General features: G+C 37.3%; 1 protein-coding gene across 1 annotated transcript in view; it reads right to left on the bottom strand.

Annotated features, from left to right (window-relative positions):
- BMP5 (bone morphogenetic protein 5) overlaps window positions 1–21279 on the bottom strand; it is a 145185-nt gene that overhangs the window by 11960 nt on the left and 111946 nt on the right. Inside the window, exon 4 of the mRNA XM_027524820.1 lies at window positions 12501–12695. Within this exon, the coding sequence (XP_027380621.1) occupies window positions 12501–12695 (195 nt within the window). The remainder of the gene's footprint in view (window positions 1–12500; window positions 12696–21279) is intronic.

The raw sequence follows: 21279 nt of genomic DNA, 5'->3' as shown, positions 1-21279 counted from the left end.
TGAATATTATATCATTTTTAGGAAAAAGGAATAACTCAAGTCTGGTATTAGTTTGACTAGATAAACTTCTTGATATTTAAAATAAATAAATAAAAATTTTAAAGTGTCAGCTATGCATTAGAGCAAGGGACAGCAATTTATTTTTCCTCAAAAAGGACAGATAATATATATTTCAGGCTACGGGGTTTCCTTCACAATGATTCAGCGTTGCCCCAGTAGCATGAACGCAGGATTTAGGACGTATTGATAAAAGGATGGATGTGACTGTATTTCAAACAAACTTTGCTTATGGGTCCTAAAATTTGAATTTCACATGATTTCTGCATGAAACAAAATAGTATTCTATTTTAAGTGTTTTTTACACATCTAAAAATGTAAAAACCATTGTTAGGTCATACAAAAACAGGCAATGGCTTATTTTGCCAAATCCTGCATCAGACAGTCATGGGAATATTTATTCATCCATCCTTGTCTTAATAAAAACCATTGAATGTGAATAAAGACCTTATATCCAATAACACATCTGAGTATATGTGAAAAACTATAACTATGTCTATGGCCATTTGAATTCTGTGTTTATAAAATAAGAAAGTAAAACTTAAAAGTCAAAATAGATCTGTTCCATCTATGCAGCTTTTCATGCAGGCTAAGTGATGTATATACTGCAACATCACATAAAGGTAACGAGCAATGAAATTTATAACAGAATCTGGTTCCAAGAGTCTGATTTCATAGAGCGTTCGGACCATATGCTTAGTTGGTCAGAAATAAAAATTAATGGATACTGAGTAAATGTTGTACCCAAACCAGCAAAGTCTGTAGTTAGCTTTACTAAATGGTTGGCAGAAAAACCTCTGAGAAGAAAGGCAAAGAAATTAGATTTATATTTTTTAAAAACATTGATCGGCAACCCTTCAAATATGAAAATGAGCTGGACATGACGCTGCTCTTGACAAACCCGCCTAGAATTCAAGAGTGTCACCAGAAACTGCTACACATTCTGAAGTCACAGCCAACACTAGAAAAGCATTCCTCAACCACAAGGCAGGTACCACAGACACAGTATTTCTGTTTTGCCTGTTAATGGCAATAATATTGGAAATCAGTGCCAAAACAATGACTATTGTTAAATACTTGTTGCCAATTTGTTTATGATCAATTTATGGAAAAAAATGCAAATTTATGTTTTACAAGCTATTTGATTATTTTTTCTTCCAGTTTTATTGAGATGTAATTGACATACAGCACTGTACAACTTTAAGATGTACTGCATAATTGTTTGACTTACATCCATCATGAAATGATCACCACAGTAAGTTTAGTGAACATCCATGATCAAGGACTTACAGCTGAACAAGCTGGGTTTAGAAAAGGCAGAGGAACCAGAGACCAAACTGCCAAACATCCACTGGATCATAGAAAAACCAACAGAGGTGGGAGGGGGGTTCAGGATGGGGAACATGTGTACACCCATGGCGGATGCATGCTGATGTATGGCAAAACCAATACAATATTGTAAAGTAAAAAATAATAATAATAAAATTTTATTATTATTATTATTATTTTTTTAATTAATTTTATTTTATTTTTTTTTTTTCTCTAATTTTATTTTATTTTTAAACTTTACATAATTGTATTAGTTTTGCCAAATATCAAAATGAATCCACCACAGGTATACATGTGTTCCCCATCCTGGACCCTCCTCCCTCCTCCCTCCCCATACCATCCCTCTGGGTCGTCCCAGTGCACCAGCCCCAAGCATCCAGCATCATGCATTGAACCTGGACTGGCATCTCGTTTCATACATGACATTTCACATGTTTCAATGCCATTCTCCCAAATCTTCCCACCCTCTCCCTCTCCCACAGAGTCCATAAGACTGTTCTATACATCAGTGTCTCTTTTGCTGTCTCATATACAGGGTTATTGTTACCATCTTTCTAAATTCCATATATATGCGTTAGTATACTGTATTGGTGTTTTTCCTTCTGGCTTACTTCACTCTGTATAATAGGCTCCAGTTTCATCCACCTCATTAGAACTGATTCAAATGTATTCTTTTCAATGGCTGAGTAATACTCCATTGTGTATATGTACCACAGCTTTCTTATCCATTCATCTGCTGATGGACATCTAGGTTGCTTCCATGTCCTGGCTATTATTAACAGTGCTGCAATGAACATTGGGGTACACGTGTCTCTTTCCCTTCTGGTTTCCTCAGTGTGTATGCCCAGCAGTGGGATTGCTGGATCATAAGGCAGTTCTATTTCCAGTTTTTTAAGGAATCTCCACACTGTTCTCCATAGTGGCTGTACTAGTTTGCATTCCCACCAACAGTGTAAGAGGGTTCCCTTTTCTCCACACCCTCTCCAGCATTTATTATTTGTAGACTTTTGGATCACAGCCATTCTGACTGGTGTGAAATGGTACCTCATAGTGGTTTTGATTTGCATTTCTCTGATAATGAGTGATGTTGAGCATCTTTTCATGTGTTTGTTAGCCATCTGTATGTCTTCTTTGGAGAAATGTCTATTTAGATCTTTGGCCCATTTTTTGATTGGGTCATTTATTTTTCTGGAGTTGAGCTGTAGGAGTTGCTTGTATATTTTTGAGATTAGTTGTTTGTCGGTTGCTTCATTTGCTATTATTTTCTCCCATTCTGAAGGCTGTCTTTTCACCTTGCTAATAGTTTCCTTTGATGTGCAGAAGCTTTTAAGTTTAATTAGGTCCCATTTGTTTATTTTTGCTTTTATTTCCAATATTCTGGGAGGTGGGTCATAGAGGATCCTGCTGTGATGTATGTCAGAGAGTGTTTTGCCTATGTTCTCCTCTAGGAGTTTTATAGTTTCTGGTCTTACGTTGAGATCTTTAATCCATTTTGAGTTTATTTTTGTATATGGTGTTAGAAAGTGTTCTAGTTTCATTCTTTTACAAGTGGTTGACCAGATTTCCCAGCACCACTTGTTAAAGAGATTGTCTTTAATCCATTGTATATTCTTGCCTCCTTTGTCAAAGATAAGGTGTCCATATGTGCATGGATTTATCTCTGGGCTTTCTATTTTGTTCCATTGATCTATATTTCTGTCTTTGTGCCAGTACCATACTGTCTTGATAACTGTGGCTTTGTAGTAGAGCCTGAAGTCAGGTAGGTTGATTCCTCCAGTTCCATTCTTCTTTCTCAAGATTGCTTTGGCTATTCGAGGTTTTTTGTATTTCCATACAAATTGTGAAATTATTTGTTCTAGCTCTGTGAAGAATACTGTTGGTAGCTTGATAGGGATTGCATTGAATCTATAAATTGCTTTGGGTAGTATACTCATTTTCACTATATTGATTCTTCCAATCCATGAACATGGTATATTTCTCCATCTATTAGTGTCCTCTTTGATTTCTTTCACCAGTGTTTTATAGTTTTCTATATATAGGTCTTTAGTTTCTTTAGGTAGATATATTCCTAAGTATTTTATTCTTTCCATTGCAATGGTGAATGGAATTGTTTCCTTAATTTCTCTTTCTGTTTTCTCATTATTAGTGTATAGGAATGCAAGGGATTTCTGTGTGTTGATTTTATATTGGAAGTTTTGGCCACAGCAATCAGAGCAGAAAAAGAAATAAAAGGAATCCAAATTGGAAAAGAAGAAGTAAAACTCTCACTATTTGCAGATGACATGATCCTCTACATAGAAAACCCTAAAGACTCCACCAGAAAATTACTAGAACTAATCAATGATTATAGTAAAGTTGCAGGATATAAAATTTTAAAAGAAAGAAAGAAATCTGCTTCATTGACTACGCTAAAGCCTTTGACTATGTGAATCACAACAAACTTTGGAAAATTCTTAAAAGGATCAGAATACTAGACTACCTGACCTGCCTCCTGAGAAACCTGTATGCAGGTCCAGAAGCAATAGTTAGAACAGACATGAAACAACAGACTGGTTCAAAATTGGGAAAGGAGTCAATATGTGTCAAGACTATATATTGTCACCCTGCTTATTTAACTTATATGCAGAGTACATCATGGGAAATGCTGGGCTGGATGAATCATAAGCTGGAATCAAGATTGCCAAGAGAAACATCAATAATCTCAGACATGCAGATGATATAACTCTAATGACAGAAAGTGAAGAGGATGAAACAGCCTATTGATGAGGGACAAAGAGGAGAGTGAAAAAGCTGGCTTAAAATTCAACATTCAAAAAACCAAGATCATGGTATCTGGTCCCATCAGTTCAGTTCAGTTGCTCAGTCATATCTGACTCTTTGCGACCCCATGAATGGCAGCACGCCAGGCCTCCTTGTCCATCACCAACTCCCGGAGTTCACTCAGATTCACGTCCATCGAGTTGGTGATGCCATCCAGCCATCTCATCCTCTGTCGTCCCCTTCTCCTCCTGCCCCCAATCCCTCCCAGCATCAGAGTCTTCAATGAGTCAACTCTTTGCATGAGGTGGCCAAAGTACTGGAGTTTCAGCTTTAGCATCATTCCTTCCAAAGAAATCCCAGGGCTGATCCCATCACTTCATGGCAAATAAATGGGGAAAAAGTGGAAACAGTGACAGATTTTATTTTCTTAGGCTCCAAAATCACTGCAGACAGTGACTGCAGCCACGAAATTAAAAGACGCTTGCTCCTTGGAAGAAAAGCTATGACAAATCTAGACAGCATATTAATAACCAGAGACATTACTTTGCAAACAAAAGTTCATATAGTCAAAGCTGTGGTTTTTTCAGTAGTCATGTATGGATGTGAGAATTGGACCATAAAGGCTGAGCACCAAAAAATTGATGCTTTCAAACTGTGCTGGAGAAGACTCTTGAGAGTTCCTTGGAGAGCAAGGAGATCAAACCAGTCCATCCTAAAGGAGATCAACCCTAAATATTCACTGGAAGGACGATGCTGGAGATCAAGTCTAATACTTTGGCCACCTGATGCGAAGAGCTAACTCATTGGAAAAGACCCTGATGCTGGGAAAGACTGAAGGTGGGAGGAGAAGGGGACGACAGAGGATGAGATTGTTGGATGGCATCACTGACTCAATGGACATGAGTTTGAGCAAATTCCAGGAGACAGTGAGGGACAGGGAAGATTGGCATGGTGCAGTCCATGGCATCACAAAGCGTCGGACACGACTTAGCTACTGAACAGTGATCTCGGATATACACAAAATTAAAGAAATAAAAGATGTTCTTGTTTTCTGATAAGAACTCTTAGGATTTACTCTTCTAACAACATTCATATTAACATACAACAGTGTTAATTATATTTATCATGTTGTATCCTTAGTATTTCTATTACAAGTGGGAGTTTATACTATTTGACTGCCTTCTTCCCGTTCCCCCTTCTCATTTCAATAATACAAATTTAACCTTTGTCTTAGTTTGATTTGTTAAAATTCATTTTATGTTAGAAAAAAGTGAAATGCATGGTAAATAAAACTTCTGAGGTCTACACAGGGCCTCAATGGTTTGTCCACTAGTCCCTGAAGAAACCACCAGATAAATGGACACATGCTAGGTAAGCTGTGAAGAGCACAAAAGAATATCCAAAAAACTCCACAAACAGGTACAGGATTCTTTGTTTTTTTAAAGTCTGGTGTTAGTGTCTTTGAGGAATAAAATATGGTTAAATCTGTAAGAGAAGAAAAAAAAAGTCCAAAATAGAATTCAACATTTAAACAATCAACAGCTTAACCTAGCCAAATAGAACGAGATGCTGTGTCTCAAAACAGAGGAAGAGACATCAACATCTCTTGCTTAATACCCTGGGGGAGGTCACAGACATCAGTCTCCACGCTGCAGGAGTTCATTAATTAATAGAAAATGAAAATGTCAAATGAATGAAGGCATGACGTGCCTATAAAGTGGCAGGTGCAGTGTTACTGGAGTATTCAATAATGTAAATTTTGACATGGCCTTTGGGGTAGAGAAAATCATGATAAATCCCAAATAAATAACACCACTCCCAAAGATGAGGCATTTCAAATGCTACTGCTACTCTGGTTTAATCCCCAAGTCCCACATCCAATGAACCCCTCACCGAACTGACATATAACCCAGTAGGAGTCACAGTTATTTATTTGTGTAGGGATTTGTGTACAAATGTGTGACACAGAACAGACACCACAACACAATAACTGTCTGGTGTGTTCGCTTGACTCTGCTCAAAATGTGTCTTTGTGGATGATGCAGAGGACGTGCTCACCTTAGAGCTTGTTGACATAAAAACCCATCCACAAACCTGTCTCCAAATGCCTGCAAGATGTCTCTGCATGAAAGTTTCTCAAATGCCTCCAACTCACTATTTTGGCTTCTGACCTCATACTCTTTCCATTCCTTCTACTTGGTTAATAGGATCTAGTGGCTCAAGCCAGAAAATTTAATAAATACATTTCTTGATTTTCTTTCATTCTCACTCCTACCCAACATTGAATCTGTCCACACTCCCTTTAAGCGACCACCCTCTAGCCTAGTTAACCTATCAGAGTCCTCTGCACTCTTGGGTACCTCGTACTCCCCCAACATCCTTTCTGGGAACTTGGGCCTAGGATAACCCTTCATCCCTGACTCCTCTTTGCTCTCTGACCTTGAGTCTTTTGCCTTGTTGATGGAATTGCTCTTTTTCTTTTGCCTTTACTTAAAGTACTAATGTTCCCAGTGGAGGATCCATCCTTAATGTTTCTCTCTTACTCCAGTTTCTAGTAAGCACTCAGCTTACTGACTTGTGCTCAGCTTCGAGTCTTGTGCTTCATCTAACCATTGGGGCTCAAGGCTGCGTGCGCCTTACATATTCCACTCACACCCCCATCTCTGGAGTCCTGCTAACTCCATTCCATGTATTTTGGATCCCACTTCCCTTGTCTCCAATCTATAATCTTCATTGCTTGGAGGGTTAGACTAGATTCCTAATCATATTTTGGCATCCAGTTTCTCCCTTTGGCATACCATCCTTCTTTCTGATGCCAAATTGAACTTTTTAAAAATGCGTATCTGATGGTGACACTCCTTTTTCCAAATGCCTGCATGGAAATACCACAGTTACTGACCATTATGACTTGGTCCCTGCATAACTTTCTAGCTGATATCACACTGCTCTCATACAAGAATACTAGCACTCCATGGCCATCAGACACTGCTATGTGGTTCTGTAACTGCATATAAGTTCTGAAATGGCTTCACCTCCATTTATGAAAAGTATCTATTTTTTCTCATTGGAATCATGCTCTATCCTTACTGCTCCCACACTTCCTTGTACCTACTCTAGTAGAATTGATCTCCTGATAATTACTAGCATGCACATCTTTGCCACTGTCTAAGGGAATGCCTTTTCAGAAGCAAGATTCTGATGCTACCCATCTTGCATGATCATGCAGTTAATGCTGTGTCACACTGTGACACATTCATTTAACAATGAATAAATATTTTGCAATAAACCACACCCAGACATATCATCTCTAGAATTCTCTCTAGATAGAAACTTGACAATAAGTGATCAGCGGAATGGGTACGGATGCAAAAGTCTGAACTCTTTAGGCACCAGTTTGGAAAAATCAAACCATAATTTGGTAATAATGATTATGTTTAACCCTGAATAAGTATACACAGTGTTCTCCATTCTTTATACCCATTAACTCGTTTAATCCTTGCAACTCATGTAATTTTATTCTGTGAGGCAAGTATCATTAATGTTCTCACTTTCCAGATGAAGAAATAGATGTAACATGCCCTGTCCAAGATTACACAGCTACTAAGAGGTGGACCCAGGGTTAAATGACAGAAGGAAAGATAAAGGTACAGATGAATGGGGCTTCCCAGGTGGCTCAGTGATAAAGAATCCACCCGTCAAGCAGGAGACACAGGTTCTATCCCTGGGTCAGGAAGATGCCCTGGAGAAGGAAATGGCAACCCACTTCAATATTCTTGCCTGGGAAATCCCATGGACAGAGGAGCCTGGAGGACTACAATTTCATAGTGTTGCAAAGTCAGACACAACTGAGTGTGCGCGTGAACACACACACACACACACACAGATGAATAGATAGATAAAAAGATGGATCGAACTAGATCTAGGTAACAAGCTAACTATTATTTGAGAAGGGATCTTCAAAATTTTGCATATTCAGAGCTTTTAGTGTTAATTACTATAAAACCATGTGGATTAAAACCATTCTCACTGGTGCAGCCTTGCAGGATTTTTACTGCAGCATTGATTTTGAAAGCCCCAATTTAAAAACAGCCAAAATGTCTTTTTAAGAGTGACATGACTAAATAAATTCTGACAAAAGGAGTGGCGGATTCATTTTGATATTTGGAAAAACTAATACAATTATGTAAAGTTTAAAAATAAAATAAAATTTAAAAAAGGAGTGTTGAATATATTGTAGCAGTATAAAAAAATGAAGTCACTAATTTGAAAGATGGTTGAAATATGTTGTTTAAAAAATCCATAAGACCAACTATATGATACCAAGAGTGAACATTAGGTAAACCATAGACTGTAGTTGATTGTGATGTGTCCGTGTAGGTTCATCTTTGGTAAGAAATGCACCACCATGGTGAGTGGTGTTGATAGCAGAGGAGATGATGCATTTGTGGGGTAGGGAGTACATGGGAAATCTATGTACCTTCCTTTCAATATTGTGAACTTAACTGCTCTTAAAAAAGTTCATAAAAATAGGAACCCTCCTAGACTGTTGGGGAGAATGTAAATTGGTGCCCACTATGGAGAACAGTCTGGAAGTTTCTTTAAAAAGTGAAAATAGAACTATCATACGATCCAGCAATCCCACTTCTGAGTGAGAAAACTATAATTTGAAAAGGCACATGCACCCCAGTGTTCATAGCAGCACTATTTACAAAATTGAGACACGGAGACAATTTAAATGTCCAACAAGAGGTGAATGGATAAAAAAAGAAGTAGTAAACATGTATTGATACAATGGAATATTACTCAGCCATAAAACAGAATGAAATAATGCCATTCGCAGCAACATGAATGGACCTGCAGACTATCATACAAGTGAAATAAGTAAAACAGAGAAAGACAAATATTATGTGATACACTTATATGTGGAATCCTAAAAAAAAAAAAAAAAAAAGATACAAATTAACTTATGTACAAAACAAAGACAGACTTAGATATAGAAAACAAGCTAATAGTTACCAAAGGGGGCTGGAAGAGGAGAGAGAAATTAGGAGTTTGGCATCAGCAGATATACACTACTGTATATAAGACAGATAAATAACAAGGACCTACTGTACCACACAGAGAGCGATAGCCGGTATCTTATTATGACCTATAAGAGAAATGAATCTGAAAAAGAATATGTATCTATATAACACATGATAAAATCATATTCTCCAAAAGTGACGCATATAGGGAGGAAAAAACTTGGAAGTACTTGTATTATGTTGATAACAGTATATCAGCATAACTTATCTTAAAAGAATTAAGTGATTAAAGGAGAATTTTAGCTTTATTTGTGATTATTTTTAAAAAATAAAATTATGTATTAATTATATAACAACATACTCTAAACAAATAATTTCAATGGATTGTTCTTTCTGGTTTTGATTAAAATGTTTGTCCAAGAGGAATGACTTTACATTGTATCCATTAGGCAAGATATAGCACCTGTCAGAGTTGGGAGTTGCAGGCAGGGCACCAGTGGTCGTGATACCAAGCTTGTGATAAGCACCTTTTCAAGCAGTTCTGCAGTAAACAAGAACTTGCTCTGTGCCTTGCAAATACTTTAAATTTTGAATGCTCTATTGTTTTTGCATACTGATATAGTCCTTCAAATAGCATCTTGCTCTTGGTAGGTGCTTTAAAATCTTATCAACTTAGTGCCTCTCCAACCCAAAGGGTGGTAACGTTAATATTCAGCTATTGCCTACATTTCCTTTCCCCTAAACCCAAGTTCAAAGGAAAATCAACTGTGGTGGCTCATTGTGAAGTAAGTAACATCTCTCACAAAGTGTCTGCTCAAAGTTCTTGCTAAAAACCTAAAGAGCAGCAAAGACAGAGGGTTTCGGCAGAAAGTCTACGGGCAGTGGTTCTATATATGCACAGCTGAAAAAGGAAGCTGGTTCTCCCAGACAGTGACCATGTTAATTTCCTGAATGTGTGTTGGTGCAGTTGCTGTTTTGTGTTGGACACTGTTCTAGGTTCTCCCACAGGGGCACAGAATAGTAAAAGGGCACTAAGAAGTCAGAAGACAGGACTCTTTGAAAGAAGAAAGGGATGAGGTAAAGACAGCAAGAATGACCTGGGTTCTGCACTGTTGGAGATTTTTAACATTTGAGAATATACTTTGCAAAAACAAAAAAAAAATGCAACCAAGCAAACTTCTACTACATCTCTCCATTCTCCCTACTGACCCCCTTTCTTAGTTACAGCATCTTCACACAGTGTTTCAATCATGGATAATTTTAAAATTTCACTAGCATTTCAAGTCTCCTAAGTATCAGATTTTATGTTTATATTAAACCCCTGTCTTTTGGGTCAAATCCTGCGAGAACTTTTCCCGTCTGCTTGATTACTACCTATTGAAAGGTTAAGTCTCATACACACAGACCAACTACTTTCTTTCTTCTTATTATCAAAATATGAACATGTTCCAAAACCACCTACTACATATTTCACAGAAATGGGTGCCAATGACACACTTTTTGAAAAGAAAATATTGGTCTATATTAGAATAATTTTGTACTCTAAATGGTGTTAGGAAACTGGTGAAAAGTTACGTGATTTCTGCTTCATGTGTTTTATTCATTTCTAGTTATAGAAGCACATTTGTTACCTGTGGTCAGGAAGGGAAGATAAATAGATTTCACCAATAGGGAGAAAGACTTAGATGATTTCATTTGCTGCAATGCCTCTGCCAGAGTCATTACCAGCTCTAATAATACGCAGGTGACTTTTCCCTTTGAAATTTTCTCAAAAATTATTTACTGTTCTATTCAAGATTTAACAAATCTTTTTCTTAATGCAATCTGCTACATTAAATTAAAAACATTTCAACCCATTTCAGAACCATTCTATATGAAAAGAAAAATATACAACTTTGACAGGCTAGTATTTACAAGGAAGAAAAGTTCTTAGAAAGTTATTTTTCTCCATCTTTCATATTAAGCAATTAAAATTTTTGCCAAACTAAATATCTTGTGAAGATCTTTATAAAATAGCCTTGTAATAAGGTACTAATATCACATTTACTTTCAAGTGAAAAAGACAGTGAAGCTTATTTGATGGAAAATTATTTTAAAGCATGATTTCTGTGTAGAATGTAATTTACTATAATGCAATTTCATAGAACCCTTCCCTGTGCTTCTGTTGCTAGATACATAAAATAGACTTCTCTCTAACACACTTCTCCTGTGCCTTCACTCTAGGAGGGTTCCAGTGAATTCCACTTAGTATTTTTGCTAAGAGTCCCAGGATCAAAAAAAATTCTATATATTTTTGTTTCATTTATAATCATTAATGGCAAACACTGTGTGGATGTGTCTTTCTGGAAGAGCAAAACATTCGTATTTGCTGAAATACCTATGCAGAGGTCATATCTGTTTTGTTCACCAGCTCATTCATGGTGCCTCACAAGTACACTGCATATGGTGGCCATCGACACAGAAGAAGACACATTTTACAAATGACCAAACACTTCGTACTAACTAGCGATGTTCTAGGGCAAGTTTTCTCCTTCAAATAGGTTTATTTTTCATAGATAAGACAATTCCTAGGAATAAAATAGCCATCATTTTCATCTAAGAACAGCTTATAAAAATTTGTTTGCAACTGAACTAAACAAGGTACTCATTGGTACAAAGTATATAATTAAACTACTTCAGATTTTATCATGTAGATAAGTTCAGATCAAGTGTATTTTTTATCTATCAATTAATAGATTAAATTGCAAGTACAGTGGGATCAACTGTGCATTTACAACATTTTGTTTGATTTCATATGAGCATGTATATGTATACACACACTCAAAGCAAATTATCCACATAACATCTCTCTAAATAATTAATGGGAATATAAATATTAACTTAATTTCCATACAATCTACCCTGCTTCTTTTGGCAGAAAAATTAAGCTCATGATTCACATGTACTGTTTTAAGTACCAAAGGAATATTTTTATTTTGAATTTACTTGTTACCCATCCATGTGAGATTCCTGGGAAAGGTCAGCTCACAAGTTGTGGAGTTCAGTTTGGACTAGCTTTTGTTGATGTAGCCATTTAATAATTTTATTATTGCCAGCTTGATTTGAATTTGAATTGCATCTTTCAGCAGATTTAGGTAAGTCCCACTTACTTTAAAATGAATTGCTGAATGATTTGCTAATGAAACAATTGGGGGATGCGAGAAACACGGCTGGATGATTTAATAGACCAAATGAGGGTATACCAGGGGGTAAATTTACTGTGGCTACTTGATTTGCAACATACGACCCCATAACTCTCTGTGCAGAACTGCAGCTCTGGTTTTATCTTACCTCCAACACTGGACATTCTAGAGGAGTCCTGATGAGAGCCGGATTTATTGCGGTTTTGATTTTTTCTCTTGTTGGCTGCTCTCACAGATCGGAGAAGTACCTCGCTTGCCTTGAAGAAGGCCACCATGAATGGCTGTTTTGACTGAGGCCCATGTCGTCCCACGAGGCCGGCCGACTTCACGTTGATGCTGTGACCTGGAACCAAGGAAGGGGCACTGGGTTTATTAAGAAGAGATGAAGTTCAGCTGCTGAGGGGTGAGCTCAGAGGGTCCGTGGAAAAAGGTAAATGTTTGAAAACACCGTCAGAACCTTTTATTTGCGGGCCAAAGAATCTCATAAACGTGGAAAATGTACTGTTACAGACGATTATCCATTCTTGGCTTTCCATTTCGTATCACCCTTTAGCCACACAACACCCCCAGGCCTTCACTGTTGGGCTCTTTCTCAGACCTGAAAGTTGGTAACGTTCTAAATGGCTTGACCACCATTAGGCTGGAAATGTCCGTGTTAACCAGTGATTTCAGAAATATTAGCTACAGGCACTTCTGCATTAAATGCCTTATAATTTTCCTTTGTGTGATTAAAGCTGGATAGCTGGCTGGGTGTTTCTACTTTTCCCTGCTTCTTTGGAGACTTTCCAGGGTTGATAAACCCCTCCTCACTTCGGGCCTGTGCCCAGCAAACTTTACAAAGCTGTGATCCACTTAAAGCACTTCAAAGAACCTTCCAGAGGCCCCTGCTGGGCATGGAGCTTTACTTTAAGCACCAGGTCTTTCTCTATGTAGAGGATTTTGAAGCAAACATGAAAACTTCAAAATTTTCTCTGCGCTTGGACACACTTGAATGATGTTTACTGAAAGGATTTCAGAGGATGCAAATCAAGCCTGGAAATGCTCAGAAAGGAGAAAAATTCCAGATGAGCTTAGTCTAAAGCAGTCTGTGTCCTAGACCCTTCTGAGTCCACTGCGGTGGGTGTTTATCAGAAAAGGAGTGTGCACAGGGTCTGCGCTATAGTGGGTGAGAAGTCAGCTGCCCTAGAGACTAGAAGTAGATGTTGATCACGTGCTTCTCCCATTGGAGTAGCAAAAATAATACTCATCACTATAACAACATCAAATGCATTTGGAGCACTTGCTATGTACACTAGGTATTCTTTTCTATTTTAATATTTTTATTGTGATAAAAGCCACAAAATATTAATATAAAATATACTATTTTAACCATACCTTGCACAGTTCAGTGGCACTAAGTACATTCACACTGTTGTGCAACTCCAACCATCATCCATGTCCTGAATTTTTCACCTTCCTAAACTGAAACTCGTGTCACTATTAAACGCTAGTCCCCGTCCCCCTTCCCCATCTCTTTCAACACCTGCAGCCACTGGCATCTACCATGATACTTTCTGACTCTGTGATAGGCAATTTTCTTAGTGGTTTCCATGCATTATTTGATTTGATTTCACAAATACCTTAGGAGTTAGGCATTTGTTATACATTTTACAATTCACTCTTGTTATGATCTTCTCATTTAAAATAAATATCCCAGAAAATTATATATGTGTGTGTGTGTGTTTATGTATGTATGTGCATATATATAAAGAAAACTATTGACCGATAAAAATTTCAGTGAAAATTACCCAGAGAGAATGAAGTATTTAACTTTAAGTTGTACATTTAGTTGAAAATTACTCAAAGCTCATGCAAAAACAAATTCTACTCCAGATACAAAAGTTACCAATCTTTTCAGAGTAATATATCATGTGGTTAGAAATACGTGCATGATTGGCTGTGCCTTGCCCCTGGAGGGATGTGCCAGTTTTCTTAAAATATTTATTCAGTCAAGACTGTGCAGCAGCTTCAGTGCATTATAAGACCTAACCCACCTTGGAAGAAAGAAATCAAGTCCCTGAAATGGCATCAGTGGCATTTTAGCAAATAAACTCTTGCTCTTAACACAATTTATTTTGGCAGCATAAACACTTTTGTGTATACTTGTATCGTGCAGGGACCTTCTACCATCAGAAAACGAGACTGTGTTAAGTGAGGTGGTGCAGCTGTTGCAAGGGACACAGAAGTCCTTCAAATGTGGAGATATTGGTTGAAAAAATGCATGTGTGTCAATGCAGACAGCATTCACTGGTGTCCTCAACAATCGCTCATTGGGAAAACTTGTTACATTCCTACAAACGTGAAAATAGCCGCTCCCTTCCCAAATGCCACTCCACTCCATCCTAGCAGAGAAAGAACTTCAAAATAATCAGAGCAGTAAACCTTAAACAAATAAGCCTATGGGTTTCTCTTTTAAATGCAAACTTACAGTGGCTCCATGCCAGAGTCTATATTTCTTAGAAAAACTCTATCACTGGCATAAATGAAAGAGGCAGTTTGATTTGTGGTCAGAGTAGTTTCCATTCTACTTCCACTGTAACAAATGTATTAATTCAGCTCAGACTTCCTCCTTCTGGCAGCCCTTTTGCTGTAAAAAGAGAAATTAGAAGTTCCAGCCAAATACCATACCTTGAACTGACCCACCTCGATACATAAACACTTTTACAACATGTTTATTCAGGTGTAGCCCTTGAAATTGGTTTAAGATGTTTCCAGTGACAGAGAGCACAGCAAAAGAAAAAAAGAAAACCAGAACTGAGAAACCTGACTGTGATGGACTAGAATAACTGGCGATCTGTTCTTTAAATTTTGGATTTTTTTTTTTTTTTCTGTCCTGGAACACAACATAAAAAGTATTTGTTGAGCTTTGAGTTTGATGTTTTAATGAAGTGTTAATTTAACAGGAACGAAATTTTTTACTTGTATACACGGATAACTGCAGAAATCATTTTTAGTAGATGATCTTTCTAATATTGAAATAGGTTGCCACACGACACACAAATGGAATACAATAAAATCAGTTTTCTATTCATTACAACACACTGACCCTATTCTCATTAAATAGGCACTGAGCCCAAAGTTCCAAATGTCTTTGGTTTATAAGAGGGTACCTTTTGTAATTATTTGAAAGACTTTCAATATTTTGATTTTTATCTCTGGAGAAAGAAGATTGCTCTCAAGATTTATGCTTTGAAAACTATAAAGGTGTGTGTGTGTGTGTGTGTGTGTGACAAATATGGGTTTCTTGGTCTTTACAAAGGGGGACATTGTGTGTGAGGCAAAGTCCCCTTCAAACAAACGTGAACTCCTTTTAAAATAACTTTTGATATTATTAAGTTTCCTCTTGGTTTCCTTTCCACTTCAGCAATGAGGTGACTATTAAGATTCCATAAGTTAATACTTGCTCAGTGGGTCTTGATCTTGAGCCACACCATGGAAGCATTATTTGGCCTTCTCCTTCAGACACATTACACCTCCACTGATGATGTTGACTGAACCTTTTGAATAGGGCTGAACAGTCGTTCTCCTTAGAAGTGCTAAAGAAATCCAGACTCTATTGCAGGTATTAAAAGTAGGGAATCTTTCATAAAGTCTATTTAACAATGCTGACTTTTACTATTTAAGATACAGGGTGATTTAGATACTGCAAATATATCAGTAAAGAAACCTATGTGAAACATTGTGATTTAGGAAAACCATTATGTACGTAGACGTGTATTGCAGTGGTTTTATTTTTCAAAGCTAATCCTCATTTTTGACTTCTCATTAGAAAACGTGGATAGGAAACAAGGTCCCGCTGTACAGCACGTGGAACTATGCTCAACACCCTCTGATAAACCATGATGGGAGAGAATATGAAGAAGAATGTATATGTAAATATACGCATTGGCTCAGATGGTAAAGCATCTGCCTGCAATGCGGGAGACCCGGGTTCAATCCCTGGGTCGGGAAGATCCTCTGGAGAAGGAAATGGCACCCCACTCCAGTACTCTTGCCTGGAAAATCCCATAGAGGGAGAAGCCTGGTAGGCTACAGTCCATGGGGTCGCAAAGAGTCGGACATGACTGAGTGACTTCACTTTCACTATCACTATACTATATATAAAGAATATATATCCATATATATCATTGAAAAATTAAAATATAAAAGAATATAAACTGGAAATAAAAATGACCTGGGGAAATAAAAAGAGTAATAAAATGGTGATAAGGGACACCAACTTGGAATCCACGCTTAATCATTTTAGGATTCAGACAAGTCTAGGCATAGCTAGAAGATGGGTAAGCAAAACATCAGGCATATATTTGGAAGAGAATAGAAAGACCTAAAGGGAGAGAACTCATCATAAGGAAAAGGTGAAGCCCTAGAGTACAGATTCAGAATAATGTCCCAGTGAGTATGAGGAAGCAGGGATTTTGAGTCTGTAACTCAGTCTTCCTTCTGGCCTTGCTCCAATGTTTGCATGATGAATTCCTTAAGAACCAAGGGGATTCATGGAAATCTAACAGATCTATTTTTACCCAAAGTCCCTATAAAATCCTCAGACAGCAAGGGAGCCCTACTTTGGCGTTTGGTTAATGATGTAACACAAGTGATGGCCAAAGATTCTTCCTACCTCAGAAAAGTGGTTTCCAAGTAGCTCCACACTGGTACAAGACGGCAGCCCCAGGATGAAGGTGGGTTCAGATGACCTACTATAGCAGCGTCAGCTTCAGAGAGTTGCAGCAGTTCAGAGGTACGCCAAGCAGCAATCTGATGGCTTTGGAGGTTTTAAGGTAGATCCAAAACCGTCTCAAAGTGAGGGGCAGGGCAAGTGATGGGAATAAATGGTCCTAGAACAGGAGGACACTTTCTTTATGTCACATCCATGTCCTGATCTTGTTCACTGGAAAGAGGAAATGAGCAGGGTGAGAGCAAGAGAGGGAGAAGAACTTGATTGTTGGGATTTGTTCAAGTTTAAATTCAGTTGGAATCTCCCACACAAAATGGGAGAGAAGATAGAAAAGCTTCTCTGAAGGATATATCAGCATTCCAGTGATTTCACTGATGGCAACAGGACCCAAAAGAACATGGTGCCCAATTATTCCAGGTTTATGTATCACAGAATTCTTGGATTATAAAATAAAAGGGGTGATCAGGACAAGTATGGGAGTCCAGAGTTATCATCTTTCACATTTGAACAAAGAATGCCCATTAAATCTTTCCATGTGAATTTTTTTAGAACTATTCCTATTTTGGCCATCTTGCTTTCATTTCAAAATTACTGTACAGTATCAAGGGAAGAGGAAGAATTTGAGAAGTGAATATTGGGACATTTCTCAGTTTTATTAACTGCGAAATGAATAAAGATGGAGTTAGGATAGTATCTTCTAAGGAAATAATTATTCTTTTCACACAAGAATCATTAGGAAAGTATGTGATGCTGGAGCTTTAACCTACACATTTTGCCATAACTGAAGATAAAGATTCCAGATTTGCTCCCCTGATCTGTATGACTTTATATAAGTCCTGGGTGTCAGAGTATTGTATTCATGTCTGCCTCTGAACACAACTATTTAAAGTTTGGAATCATGCAGAAAGTACACTGGCAAACCAAGGATCCATCCTCAACTGATTCGTTTTGTATTTCAGACTGTTTTTTTGGGGAAAATGTGACTTTTGAAATGTTTATTTCTTTAGAAACAGGGTTATTAAAGGAGCCTCTGACATAAAACAGCTCTTTAGAGACATGTTGATGTTATAAGGATAAGTGGTTCCAAATATGAGCATTCAGTTTCCTCCAGAATACACAATTTGAAAAACATTCATTTGAGGATTTATCAGAGCCCAAACATTGATATCACTGTAAGATGTTAGCATAAATTCCACTGTTTTTTTTCCCCCTATAAACCCACAGTAATTGAATGCTTAACCCAAAACACCTGTGATGAAACTTGTGCACAAATTACCTATTCTTCACTTCAGAAGAGCTCACAGCATCCGCTGTGGGCTAGTTCACAGAAAACAAATCACTGCACTGTTTCTTATTCACATACTCTCTTGCTTTTTGCTTAGTTTCAATCTGTGATTAAATTTGATTTTGGTGCTCTTAAATTATAGTTCCCCGGCTCTAAATTATACTGGAATTGTACCTTTTTTAGAAACAGATGATTTAAAATGTGCAGAATTCTCTACCAGGCATATAGACTAAATCATTTTTATATCCGATTTTAAGGAATGTGGGGGAGATAGAATTTTGTCTACTTAAATTCCATATACATTTTAACTCAGTGAAATCTTAAACTAAGCAAATTGCAATCTAGCTATGAATTTCAACTGTGTTATAACTTGATGAAAAATTTGCAGTTTCTATTTTTATAGTAAAAGCACAGACCTATTGCCAGATACTTGAAGTATCATAAATAGAATTTTACATTCATGCTCAGAATTTTCCTGTTGTGAAGATGGTTTACATTGCCTTGTAATCTCAAACAAAAACAAGGAAAAGCTGGGATTTTAAACTATTTCAGTGATACTTAAAACTCCCAGTAATGTGGTATTAGCAAATTACATATATTCTTGAACTTCAGAGTGCAAGGTGGTTAGAATTTTTAGTGATTCTTCATGGTGATTCTAAGCTTTTATTTAACACTATTTAACAAGCCAGGTGCTTCATGCAATCCCTTTGCTATATTTAAATTTAAAAGAGTAAATTAAAAATAACTACTTCATCTTATATTAAGTATTATATATTAGCAATTATATATATATATATTCATTACTAAAAAGTGTCAACAAGAAAAGAACGGTCAAATGTAATAATGTGTGCAAATAAGGAAAGAATTCTGTGGCTGATGATAAAGAGGAAAAGATAACACTGGAGGTATGACACCCACAGAGGACAGCTGGGGACCAGCTCCTGAGGAGCCAGCATGAGCTGGGGTTGAGTTATACCGGCAGACAAGAAATGCAGTCGCAGTTTTTGGTAACAGTGCAATGGAAGAAATTCATTTTCCTCTAGGATTGGGATACGTGAAGGATAGAGAAGTTTGAAGGAGGAAAAGATTTTTTAAGGAGTTTCAATTCTTTGTGAAGTTTGTGGAAGGAATCATTATCATCTACCTGAGAAAATCATGGAGGTGAGAAAAGAAATTGGGATTCTCCGTTAGAAATATGGGTATCGTGGCTCAAGGCAAGATAGAGGGAAACTCAAACAGCTGAGACCTGCAGTTCAAGAGGCTTCTGGAGGGGGGCCGGGGCAGAAGGAAGAAAGGAAGAGAAACATAAAGGAGCAGGGCCAGAGGTTTGTGCCTCATGGGGGAAGCTTTCCAGAACGCGCAAATGTTTTATTGTGCTTAGGGTGGGCCTGAGTGATGGAAAAGGATTAGTCTCCTTCCAGGGACATTGTCTGAAACACAGCGGCTCACCGTCTCAGGCGGGACCAGCCTCACAAATGCTTTTTACTGAAGCTCTCTTTTCAGCTAGTGGAAATATGAATCTCAAACTAGGAATTGTAGTTTACCTTCACATAAGCACTTACTTTTTAATAGCTCTTCTCTTTATATATAGAGCCTTTCCCCTGAGGCCCTAAGAGTTTTACAGACATCATCTGTCACACGCCCCCAAAAGCTTGGTTACAGTTGGTCTTACAGGTCTCATTTATTTTAAGAAAGCAGAAACATTCTTTTCACAAAACCATGGGAAGAGTGAATTATTTTTAGTATCTTTTCCAGTTCTTATGTGACTTTTTAAAATAAGAAACGTGTACACACACATACACGTCTTTCCTTTAAAATCACAGGAGAGTTCAATAAAACTATAATGAAAGCAGGATTTCAGCAGAAATCAACCAAAAAGTTTTTAAAAACTATATATTACTACGTGTTAAGATATCAATGAAGAAAAGCTTTTAGACGTCAAGCCTCGTTTGGGTTTGTTTCATAGCACTGAAATTAATTTCAGACGCTGAATTTTATCTGTAGTGGATGAAAGTGGTCTTTGCAATGAACTTAATGCAGTTACTTGGGAAATTTATGAGTCTCTAAAGGAAACATTCTTTTTTACCAGCTTATATGACAGATTATGCAAAAAGAACTTTTATCATATAGAAAAACATAGTTCATTAAATGTTTGACCTTCCCTTTCAATTTGATACATGAACCTATGAAATCATCATAAGCTACTTCTAGAAGCCTTAGAATAGTGCAGAACTACCAAAATGCAAGAGAAATAAATCATTTTGACGCTTAATAAAAAGAAAGAGTGAAAGGAGTAAAAGATACTTTCCAAAATACACATAGTGAAAGCCTGATACTGGATACCTAATGTATATACCATGATAAGTGTCTACTTTTTGTCAAAAAAGAAAAAAAATGGAGTTAAGATATTTGGGACTTAGTTTAATCCTTCACATATGATGGTTGGATCACAAACCATTCTTTTGAGTGAAGAAAAGTGGAGCCTTACTTACACATAAGGGACCAAGTGAGACCTCATGATTCCATGGTGGCCCCCAGAGCAAAAGCATCCTACTGAGCTGTCTGGAAGCAAAATAACAGGTACTTCCCAGGTGTTTACTTATTGGTCTGCTCGAGTCAGAAACACACCTCAACTGTCATGCTTCTATCATTTTATTACCTCCCAGAGAAATCATGTGAGTACCTCCACTCATAAATAGAGCTGATACCCAAAAGTTGTAGCCAGCAAGCCTTTCAGAGGGGTCAGGGAAACTGGGAATTGAGGAGAGGAGCCAATTCAATGTTTCTAAAGTTAAAAAGGAAGAAGCGGCTGCCATGTTGACATGTGGTAATTTAACAGTTGTTTTACACACAATGTCTTATGTATTCTTCCCAGTAAAATAATGATTATACTTTTTAAAGGAATAAATAAAGGTCCGAGAAGGGTCATGT

Source organism: Bos indicus x Bos taurus, chromosome 23 (genome assembly GCF_003369695.1).
Source record: "Bos indicus x Bos taurus breed Angus x Brahman F1 hybrid chromosome 23, Bos_hybrid_MaternalHap_v2.0, whole genome shotgun sequence".
NCBI classification, from domain to species: domain Eukaryota; kingdom Metazoa; phylum Chordata; class Mammalia; order Artiodactyla; family Bovidae; genus Bos; species Bos indicus x Bos taurus.
This window is presented reverse-complemented; position numbering and strand designations above follow the sequence as displayed.